Genomic DNA, 22,891 nt, shown 5'->3' on the forward strand with positions numbered 1-22,891 from the left:
TCAGCACCCCAAATAACCAAACCAAATCTAAAGTTGACCAAAACTGATTTTGTAACCCTTTTGGTACTAATGTTGGAGAGAGGTCCCTTGTCAAAGTGGGCCTGGTCAAGTGGTCCCTACGTATACTATAGAGAAATACGTAGAGTATACTTACATAAGAAGTGAGCACGACATCACATTGAGCAAAAAACAAATCGTTCAAAATACAACATGTATATTTACAGTAGAGTCTCACTTATCCAGCATAAAAGAGCCGGCAGAACATTGGATAAGTGAAAATGTCGGATAATAAGGAGGGCTTAATGAAAAACCTACTAAATGTCAAATTACGTTATGATTTTACAATTTATTTATTTATTTACTACATTTGTATACCACCCCTCTCAGCCAAGGGTGACTCAGAGCGGTTAACAATAGGCAACAATTCAATGCCAGCACAGATACAACAAATTAAAACAATCATAGATACTTTAAAATACTAACAGCGATATAAAACATAAAAATCATACACAGTATTTAAAAACATTGTCAAAGCGTCTCCATCTCAAATCATTGTCCGGTTGCGTCGTCGATTGTCCATAATCTCATATATCTATGCCATATTTGGGAAGGCCTGTTCGAAAAGCCAGGTTTTCACCATTCTTCGAAAGGACAGGAGGGAGGGGGCCGATCTTATCTCTCTAGGCAGGACGTTCCACAGTCGAGGGGCCACCTCTGAGAAGGCCCTGTCTCTCGTCCCCGCCAAATGCATCTGTGAGGAAGGCGGGAGTGAGAGCAGGGCCTCCCTAGAGGCCCCAAAACATCATGTATTACAACAAGCACCAAGACATCATGTTTTACAGAAAATCGACCGAAAAAGCAGTTCAGTACATGGTAACGTTATGTAATAATTACTGTATTTACAAATTTTGCACCAGAACATCGCAATGTATTGAAACAGCTGTGGATCTGGGCAGGAGGCAGAATGTGTTGGATAGCACAGAACGTTGAAGGAGCAAAGGTTGGATAAGCAAGACTCTATTGTACTTTCTGAAGCAGTTGCTTATAACATAAAAACAGTGGGCTGTTATGACCACTGAATGGGAAACTTACTTTAGATCACTTTTCAATTGTTTGTGTGACTTTTTAGGCATTAAATGTGGAGGAGTTCTTTCAGCACCCCATGGCAATGTCTCGAGCCCAAATTTCCCGGGACTCTACCCTTATGATATAGACTGCGTGTGGCTCATTGTGGTAACAGAGGGATCATCTGTTTTGCTCACCTTTCATCACTTTGACCTCGAATTCCATGACAGTTGTGAATTTGACTACATCAAAATCTACAATGGGGTCTCAGAAGACCATGGAAACCTTCTCGGCAAATTCTGCGGTACGAGTTTCCCTCCGCCATTTACATCATCTTGGAATGTCATGACTATAATATTTCACTCAGACAACCATGTGGCCAGCCACGGATTCTCTGCAGTTTTCCAAAAAGGTTAGAATTTTCCTCAAATAGAGCTTTGTTTTTCCAAACTCTAGGAGTTGCTGTGTCAAGTATCAGCCGGTCTATGAGATTTATGCGGAAAGAAGTCAATAATGCAAGAGTAAAACTCTAGGAGATGCGAGTCCGTGATGAATGCAAAGTCTTATCCAGTCAGCTGAGCTGGATAAGCAGCTCACTAAGAACCTGGACAAAGCTGTGATTTTAGAGATAGGAAGGGGTCAAGATCACTTAAGCTATCAAAGCCATCAGTGTGAGAACAAGCAAAGCCAAAGGAGAGAGAAAACAGAGAGGAAAAGAAAAGTCAGCAAGCAAACAATGACTTGGAAATTCACTAGGGGTAGAAAAAATACACCCACTCAGTCACACACACAGTGCCTCATTTTGCGCAAATATAACCCATGAATAGAAAAGTAAGATACCAAGTGGAATATCTTGTGAAAAGGCAAGAGAGTAAAGCAAAGCCAGAATCTGGCTAACATGCTCTGAGGGGATCTGAGGTAAGAAAAAATATATAGAAATATAAGCACAGAAGTTGCAAGGAGAGAATGGTAGTTATTGAGGAGTATTAGGCTGGGATCTAACTCAGAAAATTATGTATACTCAAGTCTACTTTCTATACAGAAATAAAATCAACCTATGTGACTGGTAGGCAGTGCAATGCCTCTAGAGTCCAGGCAAACTGGGCCTGCTATAAATTCAGTTTGGGAAAAAAGTTAAAATTTGGGTTATAACTCTCAGAAATGCAACCAACATAGCAACTGTGAGTTGGGACTCTGGAAACTGTAATCTAGAAACTAATATGTTGTGAGCTCTGCCTTGGCACTTAAACTTTTTAACCCTATTCCGATCAAAAGTGTATAGTTTTAGCATCCTTTATTTAGAATTTGGAATTTTAAAATACTCTAAAAACTAAAATTGCCCACATGGGTAGAAGTGATAGTGATAGTTGTGTGATGGTTCAGATTTTTGTTTCATGCTCAACATTATTTAAAATAGTGTATAAAATTAACTTTAGGTTACGCACATAAGGTGTACATGAAGCAGAAATGAATTTTGTATTTAGATTTAGTTTGTTTACTTCTGCTTTTTTCACTGGAGTCCAGAGTCCAAACTGGGAAATACTCTTTCCATTATATCTGGACTTGGTGCAGTTGCTGACGGCCCTAGGCTGACACAGACAGCAATGGGATATGTAATTATTATTATTATTATTATTATTATTATTATTTTATTTATTACCCATCTCTCCTGATGGAGGCAGGGTATAACAAATTCGAAAACAGTTGCTATATATATATACATACATACACACACAGAGAGAGAGAGAGATATATACACATACATACATACATATACACACACACACACAGATATAAACACAAAAACATAAAAAAATCTTTCACCAAACACAGATACAAAATTAACACATCACAGCAATAGAATGCAAATCAAAACTCATGATTGAAAGTTGACTGGATAGGCCTGCTGAAAAGATGGAACTTCAATTACATTTTAAATTCTGACACCTCATTTAGCTGTCGGAGCCCTTCCAGCAGATCGCTCCCCAGTCATGGGGTGGCCAATGAAAAGGTCTTCTGGATGACAGTGACCAGTCGGGATTAGCTACCCCCAGAGGACTTCAGTGTTCTAGATTGTGCAGAAGAAGGCGATCCTTTAGGTAACCTGGACCCAAACTATGTAGGACTTTAAAGGTCAAAACCAACACCTCATACTTTGCCCAGAAACTAGTTGGCAGCCAGTTGAGCAACTTCAGGATAGGTGTAATATGTTTACTCCTAGATGTTCTTGTAACCAATCTGGCTGCCATATTTTCAACCAACTGAAGTTTTCAAATTTAGTACAAAGGTAGCTCAATGTAAAGCGTGTTGCTGAAGTTCAGCCTTGAGGTAACCAGTGCATGCACAACCACCTGCAGGCCCTTCAAATCTAGGAAGGGGTACAACTGGCATATCAGCCAAAGTTGATAGTAAGCACCTAAACTGACATTTGGAGAGACTGATCCAGGAGCATTCCCAAGCTACGAACACAGTCTTTCAGGGGGAGTGTAACTTCATCCAGAACTGATTGACATATCTTCATCCCCAGATTAGCACGCTTGATAGCAGACACCTTTGTTTTGTCTGCATTCAGTTTCAATGTAGTTTTCTTCATACACCCTATTACCTCCTCCAGACATTCATTAAGGGAAGACACACTCTCCTTAGCTGAGGTTGTTTTTGAAGGCATGGAGAAATATATTTGGGTGTCATCAACATATTGGTAACACCCTGCCCTGGTATAAAGGGTTGTGAGTGAAGGGTTTTTGAGTCTGAATCACTCAGTCAGTTTAACTGAGCAATTTAATTTATCCAGTTATGGTTAAAGCTAACATGAGAGGAAAACTTTAGCACTTGTTTGTGAATTATATTGATATTAAGTCAGACTGTTTGGTTCTTGAAGAGATTAGAATGTTCTACTGACTGCATAACAACCCAAATCACTCCCAAATGTGTCTTATCTTAGTGGCAGCCCCCCAATCTCATCTTTCCCTGACTGGTGGTGAATCGAGGGACAGCAGATAAGTCTGCAACTGTTTCCCTGTAGCTGACCACAGAGCAATGGCACCATTTGCAAAAATATCTAGATTACTCTGGAGGGGCCTGGTGATGCCTACTGAATTTGAGGGGCTGCCTCTGATAAAAGATGGGGATAGGGTGGACAGGATAGCTGTGACTCATGGGTATAGTTCCCAATGCAGGAACTCAGCAATCGTTTTTAGATTCAAAGGTTACATGATATTTGCCAATCTTTGCTAAAATGTCCTTTAAAGCAGTTAATATTTTCCCTCTTCACATTAAACTGTGATCAGCCTGTAGAAATGGCTTCCTGGGGTATTCAAGCTTCATTATGCTTACTCCTAGTAATTTTAGAAAAATAAAGCATTGGGATTTTGTGTGCGAAATGCATTTTCCCCCTTTGTCAGAGTGTTTCCTGAACCATCACCCAGGGATCCAAGCGCAGTACTGGAATTTTTCTGTCTCAGGGGCCAGGCAGCGTCAGCAGGAAAGGGTTTGCAGGCTTAATTCTTCCTTCTTTCTCTACACTTTTATTGCTTCTTCATGAATGCCTTGGCGTAATTGAAAACAGAAATTGACCCAAGAATGGGAACTCAGGCTGTGATTATCTGCAAACCATTTTATGCTGTAGAAGTAAGCTCTATGGAATTCAGTCCGACTACTCCAGAGTAAGCACTTAGAAGAAGGTGGTCTCTAGCAGCTAGCAGAAAACCCCGTGGGTTTTGTTAAAAGTATTTTGCTTTGTAAAACCATGGTGACTGCCCACCATGTAATGTAATGTTTCTCAGATGTAATAAGCCTGTGAAGCCTCCTTTGAATATTCTAGGAGACGTTCCAGGCTTCCCACCCCTTCAAATTGACATTGTGTATAGCAAACCTTCTCTCACATCCTATCCCACTGATACTTTTTAATCTCTTGTCCAGCTTTAACACACCCAGGACTTTATCTTTCAACTTGCTGTACCACAACAATTCTGTTAGTGTCGATATTGGATACATTACATACCACATCTAACATCTTCAATATCACATCGGTTCATTATTGCAACAGTGTTGGTTCAGCAATCCACAGTCCCGTGATTAATTTTCTACACAATACTGTATTTATTTATTATTTATTTACCTTATTTATATCCCTCCTTCTCTACCCCGAGGAGGATGACTTACAATCGCGCCTCCACAGTGCCTTAAAACATACAATATCAGCTAAAACCATAAGTTAAAATTAAAACATAGTAAACATAATTAAAATACATTTCAATGAATCACACCATACAGAGTCAGAGGTCATTCCAAGGTCAAATTGCACATTTTCCATAATATTTTATCTATTTTTCAAAGGCATTCTCCCTGAGCCAGGTTTTGACTCTCTTTCTAAACACTAGGAGGGAGGGGGCTGCTCTGATATCAATAGGGAGGGAGTTCCACAACTGAGGGGCTACCACTGAGAAGGCCCTGTCTCTTGTCCCCACCAGCCACACTTGTGAGAAAAGTGGGACTGAGAGCAGAGCCTCCCCAGATGATCTTAAGCTCCAAGATGGTTCATAGGAGGAGATACGTTCGGACAGGTAGGCTGGGCCGGAACCGTTTAGGGCTTTATAGGACAAAACCAACACTTTGAATTGTGCTTGGTAGCAAATTGGCAGCCAGTGGAGCTGATGCAGCAAGGGGGTGGTATGCTCCCTGTACACCGCTCCGGTGAGAAACCTGTCTGCTGCCTGTTGGACCAGTTGAAGCTTCCAAACAGTCTTCAAAGGCAACCCCACATACAGCATGTTGCAGTAATCTATATGGGATGTAACCAGAGCATGGACCACCATGACCAAGTCAAATTTTCCAAGATATGGGCACAGCTGGCACACAAGTTTTAGTTGTGCAAAAGCTCCCCTGGCCACTGCTGGGACCTGGGGTTCCAGGCTCATTGGTGAGTCCAGGATCACTCCCAAGTTGTGAACTTGCTTCATCTTCCTACATTATTTCCTGCTCAGTGTGCCTTGCAGTTCATTTATTATTGTTATTTGTAGCATGTGCGTGCAATTTTAGCATTAAAATGACATAGAGAGAGAGGGAAGGAGAGGGAGATAAAACAAAAACAAAGATCCACCTTGGAAATAAAGAAGGGTTGTTGGGAGTGGAAGAGAACCCTGTCCCTTGATGTCATATGACTAGACTGGAATCTGTGAATGAGTTTTTCCATTTTTCTCGGGGACTATTTGCAATATATGTTATTTATTTGTAACATATTACCATTTCTCATTTCCAGATGTTTGCGGAGGTGTACTTACTGGCCTTTCTGGATCAATCACAAGCCCGGATTACCCAGAAAATTACCCCAACAATGCCGAATGCCATTGGGTCATCCAGGGAACTTCCAATTCGGTCATCAAGCTGATTTTTGTTGACTTTCAGATGGAAAATGATGAGCAGTGCAATTTTGATTATGTAGCTATCTTCGATGGTCCCACTATGGATCATACACTTTTTAGTCACTACTGTGGGAATATGAAGCCTCCAGATATGATCTCTTCAACAGAAGAACTATTGGTTGTTTTCAAATCAGATTTCAATATTGCAGGCAGAGGTTTCAAGGCATATTACTTTTCAGGTATGGAAAAATGTCCTATGTTTATCATGTGGCAGTATTTAGATTATCATGTGCATAAAGCAATCTGTGACATCTTTGCCAGGATGTCAACCTGGGAAAAAGAGGCTAAGATATCCACTTTCTCAATACATATATTTGTATACATTAGGAGAGAAACCCTAGCCTCAATAAAATTTTAAAAAAGACACATTACAGTCTTCATTGTGAATCTTCTATGATATGTTCCTAATCTGTAGAAGTCACCCAGTTTTTGCCTCAGACAATATTAAATCTGATTCTGATGTCATTTTGATCTGATAGAATCAGCCATTATTTTCCCACATTGAACATTTGTTGTTCATGCAACCCACATCGTGAGATTTGAGACTGGAGTATCTTTGTAGCCACTTGCAGAGTATGGAAAATCTAGATTCTTATTATAGTGCTAAATCCATCAAAGAACGGTCTTGCTGTCCAGATTATCCAGAAGCCACAGGATACTCCAGAGTTTCCCGCAAACGCCAGATTATCTCCCATCATCACTCAAAGCAGGTCAAAGTCAGCTTTAAACAATAAAATCCTGGAATGCTCACCAGAAGTCACTTTGTTGTTGCTGTTTATTCGTTCAGTCGCTTCTGACTCTTCCTGGACCAGCCCACGCCAGAGCTCCCTGTCAGCCATGGCCATCCCCAGCTCCTTCAAGGACAAGCCATTCACTTCAAGGATACCATCCATCCATCTTACCCTTGGTCGGCCCCTCTTCCTTTTTCCTTCCATTTTTTACACATCATTATCTTCCCTAAGCTTTCCTGTCTCCTCATGATGTGGCCAAAGTACTTCAACTTTGTCTCTAATATCCTTCCCTCCAGTGAGCAGTTGGGCTTTATTTCCTGAAGGATGGACTAGTTGAATCTTCTCATGGTCCAAGGGACTCTCAGAAATTTCCTCCAGCACCATCATTCAAAAGCATCTATCTTCCTTTGCTCAGCCTTCCTTATGGTCCAGCTCTCACATCTGTAGTTTAATATGGGGAATACCAGTGCTTTAACTATGTGGATCCTCATTGCCAGTGTTATCTCTACTCTTCACTATGTGAATTCAATTCAGTCAATTCAGGGTGAGTCTGAGGGGGAGGGGGAGAGGGGAGTTGGTTTTTTGTTTTTGTTTTCAAACCCATAGCTCAATAGTAACAGAATTCCAAGTGCTGATGATGACCTTTGGTGCTTCCATGGCTTATAACCAGGAAATCACAATGACTGCCTTCTGTAGTACAAACCCATCTTCTTAATATGATTGTCTGCAAGAGCCCCTCTTGCGTGTCCCAACAAGCTGAGCGACAGACCAGGCTTGGATTAAGGAGAAAGACTTTTCACTAACTAGGCCCAGTGTATGGGAGGTGCCACACAAGACTTCCAAGAATCCATCTTCATCTGAAATGTAGCCCAGAGCATCTGATATTTCTGGTGGTCATTTTGGAAAAAAAATGTTCCAGTAAATGATATGCAATGATAACCACAGTTTGCATGTTTTCCCCTAGACCAGGGGTCCCCAAACTTTTTAAACAGAGGGCCAGGTCACAGTCCCTCAAACTGTTGGAGGGCCAGATTATAATTTGAAAAAAAAAATGAATGAATTCCTATGCACACTGCACATATCTTATTTGTAGTGTAAAAAACACTTAAAAACAATACAATAATTAAAATGAGGAACAATGTTAAGAAATATAAACTTATTAGTATTTCAATGGGAAATGTGGGCCTGCTTTTGGCTGATGAGATAGGATTGTTGTTGTTGTTATGTGCTTTCAAGTAATTTCAGACTTGGGTTGACCCTGTGTGAGGGCCGGGTAAATGACCTTGGAAGGCCGCATCCGGCCCCCGGGCCTTAGTTTGAAGACCCCTGCCCTAGACGGTTTGAAATTGTAGCTCTAATAAGAACAGCAGGTAGAACCATCAAGTTACATTTTTCACCTGTTCTATCAGGAATATGGCAAAAGTCACCTATGCCATTGCAGTTATTGCAGATTTATATGGTTTGGTTGTGCATCAGCTCAAGTCCACATCAGTCATGATACACCATTGTGGACTATGAAGTGTAGTTTCATTGGCACAAACCAGTTTGAAGCCACCAACAATTCTGAACTCCAACAAAGGGTCCATCTACACTGTCATAAAATCCAGTTTCTGAATCAAGATTGTCAGCTTTGAACTGGATTATATGGCAGTGTAGACTCATATATTCCAGTTCAAAGCAGATCTACACTGAGCTGCTGAACTTTTTGAACTTGCTGACCGAAAGATCAGCAGTTTGAATCCAGGGAGTAGGGTGAGTTCCCGCTGATAGCCCCAGCTTCTGTCAACCTAGCAGTTCAAAAACATGCAAATGTGAGTAGATCAATAGGTAGCGCTCTGGCGGGAAGGTAACAGCACTCCATGCAGACATGCCGGCCACATGAACTTGGAGGTGTCTACAAACAACACCGGCTCTTCAGCTTAGAAATGGAGATGAGCACCACCCCCCAGAGTTGGACACGACTAGACTTAATATCAAGGGGATATTTCTTTACTTTAGTTCTGCCAGATAGGCTTATACAAATGGCACAGGCTGTTTATACAAGCCAATGTTATGGTTCCAGCTCCTTTTAAACTGAGACCAAAGACTGGCTTCTAATTTTTAAATGGAGGGCAAAGATTTGCTTCACAGCTAAGCCTAGGTGGAGCTTCAAGACTGAAATGATATTTTCCACCAAGGTGGAAGGAGGAGAGGTGGGGGTAAGGATTTTTAAAGGAATTTTCTGAGCAGCCTTACAACAAATCAATGCTATGGCTGTTTAAAATGTATCCCATTCCCTTTCTTCTGTAACCAGGTGCATGTCAGGAGGTATACACGGCCATCAAAGGAAATTTCTCCAGTCCTCAATATCCCAGCTCTTACCCCAATAATATCAAGTGTCACTGGACCATCCAGCTGCCCCAAGGATATCGAATAAAAGTCTTTTTCCTGGACTTGGATCTCGAGGGGCGGAACAGCCTGACAGATGGCTGTGATTATGACCATCTGGCTGTGTTTGATGGAGGCACCGAGAAGGCGTCTCTGCTGGGAAAGTGGTGTGGGAGAGAAATGCTGCCGCCTATTATATCCAGTAGAAACCAACTACTCTTGGTCCTTCACACAGACAGAAATACTGCCAACCGCGGCTTTTCAGTCTCTTACATTGGAGGTAAGGCCCTCTTTCCCATCTCTGCCACCCAGCATTTCTGCCATACAGATGGAAAAAACAAACACAGGCAAGAGAAAAGCAAAATGAGGGCCCCATCTACACTTTCCTTTTAATGCAGTTTCAAACTTCATAGGGGAAAATGGTTTTGCAGTGCAGATGATTTCAGAGGAAATCAGGTTGAGACATGGCTGGTGATTACACTGATGCACATTAAGGACTTACTTTCACACACTCTTGTGCGAGTGTGTTCTCTGGCTGTTGCAGTTTAGCTTCGAACTGCATTAAATGGTCGATGTAGATGGGGCCAAGGATGAAAAGGTTTGTAGAGAACTTGAATTTTGGGAAGGGCATGAATGTGCTGCTAGATAGGGTTAGTTTAGTTGCGCACAAATGATGTAACTATGCAACCAGTAATATTACATTTTGTGTCCATATGGTCATTTTCAATCAACTGCAATCCTTTATTAGGATACTTTCCATCTTTGCATTGCATTCTTAACATACATGTATTTTAAATTTTACTTTAATATGCTGAGCTTTGCAAGAGACCAGGTGCACATCCCTTAAACTTGCATCTCATGCCTACTTTACAATCAGTAATCTAGAGATGGTTTCCTAAAATATGTTTGATTTGTATAGATTGAATTCTGTTGGACCAGAAAAAAGCTTGCTCAATCCTTTAAAAGAGCAACATTTTTCAAAGTTTATTTTTTGCTTAGTGATGTAAATATACAGAACAAAGTGCTACAAAATATGTACTTCTTCACTGTGTATTCCTACAGTAAAAATCAACAAAGATGCTAGAACAAATCTGGGCTACTTTTTCCATCTAGGAAAAATAAGATAGCACTGAAATAGGTGATCTGCATGTTAATCAAAGAAACAATGCTAAAACAGAGTTGCTGTGAGTTATCCGGGCTGTATGGTCATGTTCCAGAAGCATTATCTCCTGATGTTTCATCCACATCTATGGCAGGCATCCTCAAAGGCTGAGACCCCTCAACCTCTGAGGATTCCTGCTATGGGAGTGGTGAAAAATCAGGAGAGAATGCTTCTGGAGCATGGGCATACAGCCTGGGAAACTCACAGCAACTCAGTGATTCCGGCCATGAAAATCTTCGACAATGCTAAAACAAGTAATGCCAGCACCTATGGGCCCTGGCAATCCAGACTGGCCTATACCATGACATGGAATCCATTTGCGGATGCCCTTCATTGCACTGCCATATGAGGGAAAAGAAAATATATTCTACATCAATTGTTCATAAGTATGTGACTTAGAGTGCATCTACACTGTAGAATTAATGCAGTTTGAAACCACTTTAACTGCCATACATAAATGCTATGGAGTCATGGGAGTAGTAGTTTTATAAGTTCTTTAGCTTTCCTTGCTAAAGAGAACTGGTGCCTCACCAAGACACAACTTCCAGGATTCTATGGCATTAAGTCTTGGCATTAAATTGCTGTGAAATACATTAATTCTACATTGTAAAAATGCCCCCTAGAGTTACATGATCATAACTGTTTCATAATCACAATCACCAGTTTAGGGGACACATAGAAACCATGGGAGCCCCCCAATCCCCATTTACTGGGAAGCAGCTGCTGTAGTTGACAGGGATCCATTTCCAAATCACTTTGGAAACAGCTGATAAATGTTCCTACCCACCCTTTTTGTCTTCAGTGTAAGGAGAAATTGTACTTCTCTCTGTTGTGACCAGTATTGTGCACACAAGAGGGTGGGAACACCATTCACCCGCTTTCCAAATACCAGAGGAATAGACCCCTGTTGATCATAGCTACTGCCTCCTAATTATGTGGAGATATTGGGAGTCAGACTGTGATTTACTGTATAGCCATGTATCTATGAAGGTTACACATTTGTTACTCAGCAGAATTCTGGCTAACATGTGTATGTTGCACTGAATTGCAGCTCTTAAATTTGAGCCAAGCAGTGTTTTTGTTTCCAAGTTGGACTTTCGAACACAATATATCAACTCCCCAATAAACAGTGGTGCCAGGCTCATTAATCGTCCCTCTGTTTTGAGGGATGCTACTGGTATTTTGTCATTAACCTTTTGAATTTCAAATAATATTCTTGTTTCCTTCTTTTTTTATTTCCCCTTCTGCAGTTGTCCCCATGAATGTCAGCTGCACACGAACAGAATTTCAGATCCTAATCCCCACACAGTCATTGGCCCAGCTGGAACGAAATAAGATCTATTTAGGGATCCCATCTTGCCCTGCACAAGTGATTGGCCTGAATTTTAGGATACATGCAAGGTTTGAAACCTGTGGTACAGAACCGCAAGTAAGTGACTAGTGTAAGAGAAAATATCTATCCATTAAAGATGGCTGGCTGCCAAGGCTGGACTGATTCTACAGCACAATAAATTTGGGTTACTCCTGCATCAAGACTAGTTAATGTTCAATATGTTCATGAATATATCGAACAAACCTGGTTAGCAAAATCTTCCTTTTAGGATTGCCAGTTGAATATAGACTGCTTTAATCATTAATATATTCTGGATCAATAGGAAGTACCGTCGAACCTACATATTCATGGATTCTGTATTTGTGGATTGAATCACCCATGGCTTGGAAATATGCCCCCAAAAATTCCAAAAAGCAAACCACAATTTTGCTATTTTGTATAAGGAACTCCATTTTACTATGTTATCATATTGCATAGAATAGATTTTGGTTTCCATAAGGATCCTGAGACCAAATCCCAGCAAATACAAAAGGCCTACTGTATTTATAAAGCTCCATGCTGGTGCTCCATGCTGGCCACATGACCATGGAGGTGTCTATGGACAATGCTTAGAAATTGAGATGAGCACCAACCCACAGAGTCGGACATGACTGGACTTAGTGTCAGGGAAAACCTTTACCTACCTTTTACCTTTATCAGTTGAAACTACAGCATGCCTCATGTCTCCTATACCATTGCCTGAAACCCCACCTTTTAGCTACTGCAGGCACTTCCTCGGCTATTTATTGGCCACTGGAGATCTGTTGAGATTGGCAGAGAAGTGTTCAGCTCTTTCCTGTTGCCTGATGTAGTGATACAGGATTTGTTTCTCTACACCCCACTGCCATTAAATATCTGGGGCAGAGCTACAACAGTGAAGGAGTGGATTGGGGAGTATGGGATTGAAGGGGGAAACATGGTATTGTTCAGAGGTTCTCAACCTATGGGTCCCCAGATGTTTTGGCCTTCAACTCTCAGAAATCCAAACAGCTGGTAAACTGGCTGGGATTTCTGGGAGTTGTAGGGCAAAACACCTGGGGACCCACAGGTTGAGAACCACTATCTGAATGAATTTTATGAGCTTCTCCCTGTTACAAAATCTGTTGAGATGTAGAAGCTTCTCCTGTGTTCATCCTGGTAACACTACTTTCCATCTGGCTGATCTGTCAGTGAAATAGCTTTGTTTGTTCAACACCAATTATAACAAACTGCAAGACTACAGTTGTACCAGTAAATTAATAAAGAAAGAAAGAGAAATATATTATTTAAAGAATAGATACTATAAACAAATATTTATCTGATTCACTTTTTTATTGCCAAGTAACAACTCAAGGTGGTAGGCATGAACTCATCTGGACACACATGTATCCTCCCAGCCTTTGACCTGGGATATATATCACCCCTAAACTGCTGTCACAAGCGGAAATTTCACATTACTTTCTTACAATTGTGGCTATGTCGATGGGTGTGCAGTTAAGAGATGAAAAGAACTCCTTGGAACGGGACATCTGCTAACATTTCTTGTGCCTTCACATTTTCCTGACTATGTTTTCTAGTCAGTGCCTTATGGAAGCAACAACTGACCTCTGTCACTTCCTCTTCTGTCTGTCATGTTAACCTCAGGTCACACTCACTAGAAATAGTGAGTGGGTCTTCCCGTTTAGAGATAAGATGAATTTACTGTCTTTATTATACTCTGAAATAAGTGATCTGTGACCCAATGCTTGAACAGAAGTTAGCAATGCAATTGTGGTTTTGTATTTGCTGCTTGCATAGTATCCCATGTGGTATCCGAGTACAGACAGAAAGACCTCCATGACTTAAATTTTATTTCAGGATAGAAGCGCATTCCCACACTCAAGTTGATAGTCTGGTATAATGATTTTTCTGAAAGACGTCGTCATGATAATAGGAATGCATACCTACCGCTGCTTATGAAGTGCTGTGTGTGTACTATGCAAACTCCTTCCAGATGTTTGCCATGTGTTAAATTACCTTCAGGTTGCACAATTTAAAACGTGAGGGCCAGACTTGATCCATTCTAAATGTGTCTACACTTTGCATTAAACGTGCATGTTCTTAAACATGCAAATAGTCTCTGGAAAGGACTGATCATTATTTTAATGGCAGGCAGAGAGAGACGAAGGTTAACCCTATACTCTGCTGGTGACAAAAATCATTCTGAGCCTTTTGCTTACATTGGGGCCAAATTTCCTATGGGTGCTGATAGCAGCTTCCAGTAGAGGGATACTTTAGGCAAGAAAAAAAGCATAGGGAGGCATTCTGGTCCCTCCCAAGCTCTATTAGCGAGTCTGTGCCTTCAAGTTGCCTGTCGATTTATGGTAACTTCATGAATTTCATAGGGTTTTCTTTGGCAAGGAATACAGAGAAGTGGTTTGCCAGTTCCTTCCTCTGAAATATAGCTTTCCACACCTGATATTTGTTGGTGGTCTCCCATTCAAATATTTTTCATGTCAGGAGCGACTTGAGAAACTGGAAATCACTTCTGGTGTGAGAGACTTGACCATCTGCAAGGATGTTGCCCAGGGGATGCCCAGATATTTTGATGCTTTACCATCCTTGTGAAAAGCTTCCCTCATTTCCCTGCAAGGGGAGCTGGAGCTGACAGAGGGAGCTTATCTGCTCTCTCCCTGGATTCGAACCTCTGACCTGTCAGTGCTGGCACAAGGGTTTAACCATTGCGCCACCGGTGGCTTCTATTCAAATACTGACCTAGGTGGCCCCTGCTTCCAAGATCAGATAGGATCTGGTGCCTTTAGGATAATTAGGTCCCTATGCAACCCAGTTAAACACTGCACCTAGGGCTGCTTGTAATTTTGAAAAATAACACGAGGAAACTGATCTTTAGGTTTTTTCTGTGGCCCCACATAACAATAGGCACAAATTCGTATAAGTATAAATTATATTTCCGGCCTATATAAATGGACACTGTGATTTACAGAGGCCAAAGTTCACATAGGAATCTGAATGTAAAAAAAACCTTGTCTATGATCAGAGAGTGGAAATAAGCAGAGAAAGAGAAAATATAAAATGTCATTTCCTATGTAGTATATCTAATTGCTGGGCCACTAGCAAAATAATCAGAGGTGTTGAGATTCCAAATTACTCATTAAAATCTTCTTGAAAGTATGAGGATACGTAATGCCAGGTAATGCATTAATTATTTAGAATACTTTCAGATCTCTGTCTCTAAAACCATAACAGCAGAGTCAGGCTTCCTTGTGTCACGGTTTTTATTGGTCATGATGAGATATCCCTCAGAGATAAGATCAGCCTGCTTCTCTTTATTGTCCCATTTTATGATTCTGTGAGGTGTGAAATCAATCTCTTTAAAATTCACCTAGAACAATTGTCTAATAACCAGGGGTATTTGTCAGTGTATTTCTCAAAACTGATGTCACACAGGTCAGATGTACAGCGGCACGACAGGATGTTAACAATCCTCTTTTGCTTTTTCTAGTTTTATAGAGTTTGAGAAGCACTCTTCCTGGCTCCAGATCTGTTAGATTCTTTTGTGCGCTCTTCCCTCTTTGAACAGGAAAGCTGTACAAGCATTTTAATGCATGTTCTGATAAAGACATACATTGATTGACTGGTGTACTCTGCTTGGGGAGGATATGGCATACCTTTAAAATGTAAAGGATTATTCTCCAGCTCTGAGTAGCTCATAATCAGGTCTGTTGTATCGATTTCTTTGCTGCTTGGTGTGCATCCACAGCCTGTTCAAGTCAGGTAGAATTTTGTATTTATTGCCACCATGTAAATACAAAATAATACATGCACCTACTGAATATCACAGGAGAAAGGCATATATGTTATGTCTCCCTTATTCAGACTGGTCTTATTTATGTATTGTGGTGTGAAGGCCTCCCAGCACAGTCATGTAGTGATGGACAGCTACAAAACATCTGCCTATATTAATGTAGCCAGGTGCATGGCAATGAAGGCATCATCTTGGATCTACCAAGGGTGCTTCAAATGTCCTGGAGGGGATTATATCTGCTATAAAGACATAACCAGATACTTCTCTGCTTTACTCTTTAAAAGTGCCATAGGTAAAAGTAAAGGTTTTCTCCTGACATTAAGTCCTATCGTGTCTGACTCTGGGGGTTGGTGCTCATCTCCATTTCTAAGCCAAAGAGACAGTGTTGTCCGTAGACACCTCCAAGGTCATGTGGCCAGCATGACTTCCTGGAGTGCTGTTACCTTTCCGCCAAAGCAATATCTATTGATCTACTCACATTTGCATGTTTTCAAACTGCTAGGTTGGCAGAAGCTAAGGCTAACAGCAGGAGCTCACGCCGCTCCTCAGATTCAAACCTGTGACCCTTTGGTCAGCAAGTTCAGCAGCTCAGTGCTTCATCCCCCTGCGCCACCGGGGGCTCCTTAAAAGTACCATAAATGCTATGTGTTTTTCTAACACAAAATATCAAATGTTTTTCTAAAACAAAATTAATGTGCTACAGTACATCAAGACAGAATGCAATGACCATGGGATACATCCATTATACTCTTGCAGGCAAGTAGGGAGCAAGGTGGATTTGCAGTTGGTTGACAGACCAAACCCAGAATGTGCTTGTCAATGGTTATTCTTCATTCTGGAAAGAAATCATTAGTGGGAGTATCCTCAAGATTCTGTCCTAGGAAAAGTGTTGCTTAACGGCTTTATAAATAACTTAGATAAGCGCTTTCCAAACATTTCATATTGGTGACAAATGTTTTAGATGTGCATCATTTCGTGACACAGTAATTCAATTTTACTAGCAAACCAGAAGTTAAACCAATCCCTTAGGAGAAATGTGGACATATACATAAGTCATCATAATGAAATGTATGGGGACACAACATATCTCATGAAAATCTCCCTTTTATATTTTTTAAAATATACAATGTATTATTGTTTTATATAGACGTTACTCATTATATTCATGCAGGACACCTGCCCACTGCAGCCAACACACTAACGTATTGTGACACACAGTTTGGAAAGCTCTACCGTAGTGATGAAATAGAAGGCACACTTATCAAATTTGCAGATGGTACCAAATTATGGGAGGGAATTAATACCGTAGACAGTGATTCCCAACTGTTGGTCCTCCAGGAAATTTGGACTTCAGTTCCCACAATACCTAACAGCTGGTAAACTGGCTGAGATTTCTGGAAGTTGAAGTTCAAAATAACCTTAACCAATAGGAAAGCTGGGCCAGACATAACCAGAGTCAGAATGTCACTCAGGTGCTCCTGAGCAAGAGGGGAACAGATCCCCATCCCCCAATTTACTGCAGCAGCAGCTTCCTGATAAGTGAAATGGGAGGGATTGAGCCAAAATGCAGGAAACAGCTGCATAGCAATGGTGTCTACTCGTTTATAACTCCCCAACAGGATTCTAGCATATTTATTTATTTTATTTATCTCTCCTTTCTCCTGATATGTCTTTGTCCCCATCTTAACTGCTTAAAATATAAGATCCTGGAGGATGCATTCCTCATTGTATATAGAGCTAAATGCCCATAGCCATACACAAGTCTATCCATAAATTTCTGAATGTCTCCTTACGCAAGGGAAATTCATAGTTGGTTTGCTATTGTATCTTTCTGAATGCAGTCTACAGCTCCTAGTATTCCTTGATGGTTTCACTTAAAAGTATTAACAAGAACGGATCCTTTTCAGCTTCCAATCTCACTGGCGGTTTTAAAAGTGTGCAGTTATGCTGCTTTTCTGGCTCCGATCCCTACAAGCCGAACTAGTATGTTGAGAACCTGGTAGAGTCCATGCATGGCAATACAATATACTGCTGTTGAGCCATGTTCGGTTTGATTGACTACCAGTTGGACAAATTGCTTTGTATATAGCATTGTATATAGCTGGATGGCATCTGTTGGGGTATTTTGGTTGTGTATTCCTACAGGGCAGGGGGTTAGACTGGATGGTCCTTGTGGTCTCTTCCAATTTTTTAATTTTATCATTTTTTAAAAAAATAAAATAAAAGCTGTATAACAAATATGTCACAGAATCAACCTAAGACAACCTCCCATCTTTACAAAAAATGAAGGTTTTCATAAAGCATTTCTTTCTATTTCTTTTTTTAGAAAAGGAATAACACCTCTGTGATAGTCAGCAAACTATACATTGACTTTTCAGATGGAAACCAGGAAGACATTCACCAGTATGAAGTCCAATGTGAACCTAAAAGGAAAGAGGCCTCTGTGAATCTTATCTCAGGCTCTGATCCCTATAGGTTGAACCAATACGCTGAAAACCTGGTAGAGTCCCAGCAGGATGATGTAGAGACAGCACACCCTTATGAGACCAAAAGCCAGGACACCAGTGATATTGTCTTCATCAGCATCTGTATTCTTGCTGGTGTCCTTATGGTGATCGCGATTGTTGGATTAGTCTTGCTGTAAGGATGCTTATGTCTGGACTTCATCCATCTACAGAAACTGAAGCCTCTTTGTGCTTGAACACCCATTCAGCTTTTGTGCCAGCTACTTAAAGCATGCCTGAGAGGCTATGTGCTCTGGAGTCAGATGTGGTGGCTGTTTTCGATGACACCTCACAACTGCAGTGCCAGGCCGTTCTGGACTTCAGCCAGCCTGCATCTCAACAGACCTTGCTCAAAATCACAGCCGTAGTGTGGCCACTTCCAGACACTACTGACAATTAAATCTAATTCCCTCTCTCTCTCTCTCTCTCTCTCTCTCTCTCTCTCTCTCTCTATATATATATATATATATATATATGCTTTTATATTTTTGTCTTTATTATGGAAGAAGACGACAGAAGAAATGGTACAAAACAGAGGTTATATGAGGACTGTCACAACAACTAGTCCTGTTTAAAATTTTGTCAACGAGGAAGAGTGATTTTAAATAAAGGTATCATCTGGAAGCAACCCAAGTCATTATATGAGCACGCCTGTTCTATCCCTCCCAAACCAGTTCAAATAAAATTGTCCGCCATTGTCACAGTACTAAGCTTTGTATTTGCAGGCACTTGTCCTTCTCAGGATTTTGAGGATGTTTTTAAAATATAAATTACATTAGCACGATTTTTTCTTCTTCACAGCGCTCCTGTTGATGAGTGTGATGTAGTTTACATATAAGATGTCTGTGGAGAAGAAGGGAAATCAAATCAGGGTGCATTTATATGGTAGAATTAATGCAGTTTGACACCAATTTAACTGCCATGGCTCAATGCTGTGGAAGCATGGGCATTGCAATTTTACAAGGTCTTTAGCCTTCTCTGTCACAGAGTACTGACGCCTCACAAACTACACACCTCAGGATTCTATAGCAATGAGACATGGCAGTTAAAGTGGTGTCAAACTGCATTAATTCTCCTGTGTAGATCAGTGGCTCCGAAGCTGTGGTCCATGGACCACCGGTGGTCTGCAAGAACAAAAATATGTTCTGCAGCCTCACCATTACTACACCGTTGCCTCGAAACCATGCTGCAATGAGAGCGATTGGTCTTGCAAAACCCTCTTATAATGCCGAGGAATCAGGGATGTTGGGAGGGGAGAGGCTGACTACCGTACTACCACATCAGTTCTAGATTATTAAATATGGCTTTCTGTGGGTGAGCAGATGGCAACTACTGGATTTTCTGTATCAAAAATTTGAGCAGATGTTGTCTATCCAATGCAATTTTCTGAATCAGCACCCTAAATAACCAACCCGAATCTAAAGTTGACCAAAAACTGATTCGTAACCCTTTTGGTTATTAATGTTGGAGAGTGGTCCCTGGTCAAATGGTGCCTGGTCAATGTGGTCCTTGGTCAAGCGGTCCCTGGTTAAGTGGTCCCTGGTAAAAAAAATTGGGGACCACTGGTGTAGATGCACCATGAGTGTACTAGGGTAGTGAAAAAAATGTCTCAGTATTGGAAATTATTTCAAGTAGACCAGAAAATTAAATAAAAATATATAACACCATTATAAAAACCTGGTGCCATTCCATAGTTAGAATATTGTGTATTTTTCTTTCACCCCATTTTTTTTAATGTAATAGGGTTCGGCAAAAGTATGGAAAGAGCAAAACACATTAAGAGGGAGGGTGGAATAACTTCCATATGAAGAAAGACTTAAGAAAGATTTCTCTAAGAGGGCCGCAACACTTGAACTGCTCTTTAACCCTCCTGATTTTGTGAAGAAACCATTGATTAACAAGCATTAACAAGTAACTAATCCACATGAAGTGATCTTGAGTATATAACTCCTCCCTCCTTAGGGAAGGAATCACAGACTCCTGTAACTATATGGGGAAAATCACAGCAGTCTATAAGATACTTTGGAAGAGGAAGACTACTCTCCTACATTATTCTTTATACCTATAATACAGAGGGATGTTGTTGTAGCCATTAGGAACATTCATTATATATACTTGCATTATATACACTTAGAAGTTAGGTTCTGACACAATGAAAATCTCCTTAAACTGTTGAGCTCTAGTATTCCATCTCTTTTCTAGATGAGAAAAGAGGGAAATGTATTCACCTTCTCATTAATGTTCGTGAAGTAGACAACTAATAATCCAGCATATACTTCCATCCAAAGTTATGACTTAAATTAAAATTTGAATCTCCAAGAATTATTTTATTCTCACATATATTTGGAACAAACTACTAGAAACTGTAGCTAAACTCTATTATGTTCAGAAGATAAGAATGAAGTGCTCATTAGGCATTTGGCTCTTTCCAGGCTCTTAACATACCTGGATTGGGAACAGGAATAGATACAAAACAATCCTTTGAATTGTGACTTTACCTTGTCTAGGTACTACCTAAAGCAAAATTTATGTAATTGAAAGCGATCTTCAGAAGCCATCTTCTCCTGGTAGTTTGATTTATGATTCTATTACTAGATATGATAATCAGATATTTAAATAATCACTTCTTAACGCATGAGAAATTCATGGTCTTCTACTTAAATATTATCCACAGTGCTTCCTGAAGGAAGTCTGTTTCAATAAATGACCAAGACAGACAGCTGTTGCAAGCCCTCAAGCTCTTTACCTCTAAAGTGTTGCACACACCCACAATGCTTCACAGATTTCTGATGCTTCGTATCCTAGATCTAGCAAAGGAGATCAGTAACCATCGAACTAATGGTGTGGACCTGCTGTAGCCTAATTACCTGTGATAAATGGGGACAGCGTTACCATTTTGCTTACTGAATATTCTGTGTTACAGAAAATTTCAGGAATGGCAGAATAATTTGGTATTAAAAATATATTCATTGCTGGATTTGTGTAGTGAAAAGGGATGTTGTTTAGGGATCAAATACATGACACCCTCATATATTTAATTACTTAGTCCAAAAAAATTCTTGGTGTCTTAGTTTTTAGGCCTGTCCCTGGGGTTATTTGGAGTGCAGATTCAGCAAATTGCATTGAATAGATTACATCAGCTCTAGTTTCTTAGATATGGTTATCATGACTTTTTAGGGGCCACTGTTAGCACGACAGGTTAAACTGCTAGCTATAGAAAATCTTGCTGACTGAAAGGTTGGCAGTTCAATCTGCGGGTTAGGGTGAGCTCCCACTGTCAGCCCTAGCTTCTGCTTACCTAGCAGTTCAAAACCAGCAATGTGAGTAGATAAATAGGTACCACTGTGGTGGGGAGTTAAAAGGCACTTCTGAAAACATGCTGGCAATTCAATCAGGAAGGCATTCATGGACAGCAAGCTCTTCAGCATGGAAAAATGGAACAACAGCAACTACCCATGGCCAAGTCGAGCACAGCCTCCAGATGCCGGAAATGAAAAAGAGGGAAGCCGTGCTTCTGTCTATGTTTTGTCTGTCTTGTTAATTGTATAATGGCATCAAATGCTTGCCATATATGTATTCTGTAATGCTCTCTGTGTCCCCTCGGGGAGATAGAACGGAATATAAATAAAGTATATTATTATTATTATTATTATTATTATTATTATTAGGGGTGAGCAGATTGAGCAGACTGGTATATGGCATGCGTTCTGTATCTCAAAATCTAGAGCTGATAAAATAGACCCAGAAACAGATATAACATCTGAGACACCAAAATGTGTGTTGACTGGTTTTATCCTTTTATCTGGTATTTACAAGATGGCTGTATGGGAAGGAGGCTCAATCTACACTGATCATTTAATGTTGTTCAAAGCTAGCTTCAAAACTGTGGTTACCAGACAAACTACCACAAAGGCATATGAAAGAAAATCCTTAATGTGCATAAAACTTTGTGGTTTGTATAATCACCATCCAGGCCACAAACTGGTTCCAGGATTTCCTATGGAATCATCTGCACAGAAAAACCAATTTCTTCAATATTGGTTTGAAATTGCATTAAATGGTCAGTGTAGAGGAATGCTTGTTCTGCTTCCCTCTTTTTGCTGTTGTTGCATGTCTACTTTGCTTCTTATGACAGCACTAAAGTGAACCTCTCATGGGGTTTTCCTAACAAAATTCATTCAGGTGGGGAGGGTTTACCCTTGCCTTCCTCTGAAGCTGAAAACAAGTGAGTTGCCCAAGTCACCCTACAATTATCTATGGCTCTTGTCAGTTTGAAATCTTAATTTCCCAAGTCGTAGTCCAACATTCAAATCACTGGACCATCCTGACTTTTTCATTTACTTATACAGAATAACATACCACACCGCAAGGGTTTACTTTTATTTTGTAGAGTATGAGACCGGCATCTCCATGTAAGGTTACATGGAATAGCTGGCATCCTCTGAATTCTCAAGGTTTAGCTTGTAAAGCCACCTCATGGTCA

At 40.5% G+C, this 22,891-nt stretch overlaps 1 protein-coding gene across 2 annotated transcripts in view; it reads left to right on the top strand.

Annotated features, from left to right (window-relative positions):
* Positions 1 to 381: 381 nt before the first annotated feature.
* The window catches only part of CDCP2 (CUB domain containing protein 2), a 31,195-nt gene continuing 8,685 nt past the window's right edge, over positions 382 to 22,891 (top strand). Inside the window, exons 1-5 of one of the 2 annotated variants that reach the window (XM_060773555.2) lie at positions 384 to 1,477; positions 6,326 to 6,667; positions 9,513 to 9,866; positions 11,999 to 12,177; positions 18,231 to 19,114. In XM_060773555.2, the coding sequence (XP_060629538.2) occupies positions 1,069 to 1,477; positions 6,326 to 6,667; positions 9,513 to 9,866; positions 11,999 to 12,177; positions 18,231 to 18,548 (1,602 nt within the window). In that variant the 5' untranslated portion in view covers positions 384 to 1,068 and the 3' untranslated portion in view covers positions 18,549 to 19,114. Of the gene's footprint in view, positions 1,478 to 6,325; positions 6,668 to 9,512; positions 9,867 to 11,998; positions 12,178 to 18,230; positions 19,115 to 22,891 lie in introns of those variants that run through there. The other variant, XM_067467876.1, reaches the window with a different exon arrangement.

Source organism: Anolis sagrei, chromosome 4 (assembly GCF_037176765.1).
Source record: "Anolis sagrei isolate rAnoSag1 chromosome 4, rAnoSag1.mat, whole genome shotgun sequence".
Taxonomy (NCBI): Eukaryota; Metazoa; Chordata; class Lepidosauria; order Squamata; family Dactyloidae; genus Anolis; species Anolis sagrei.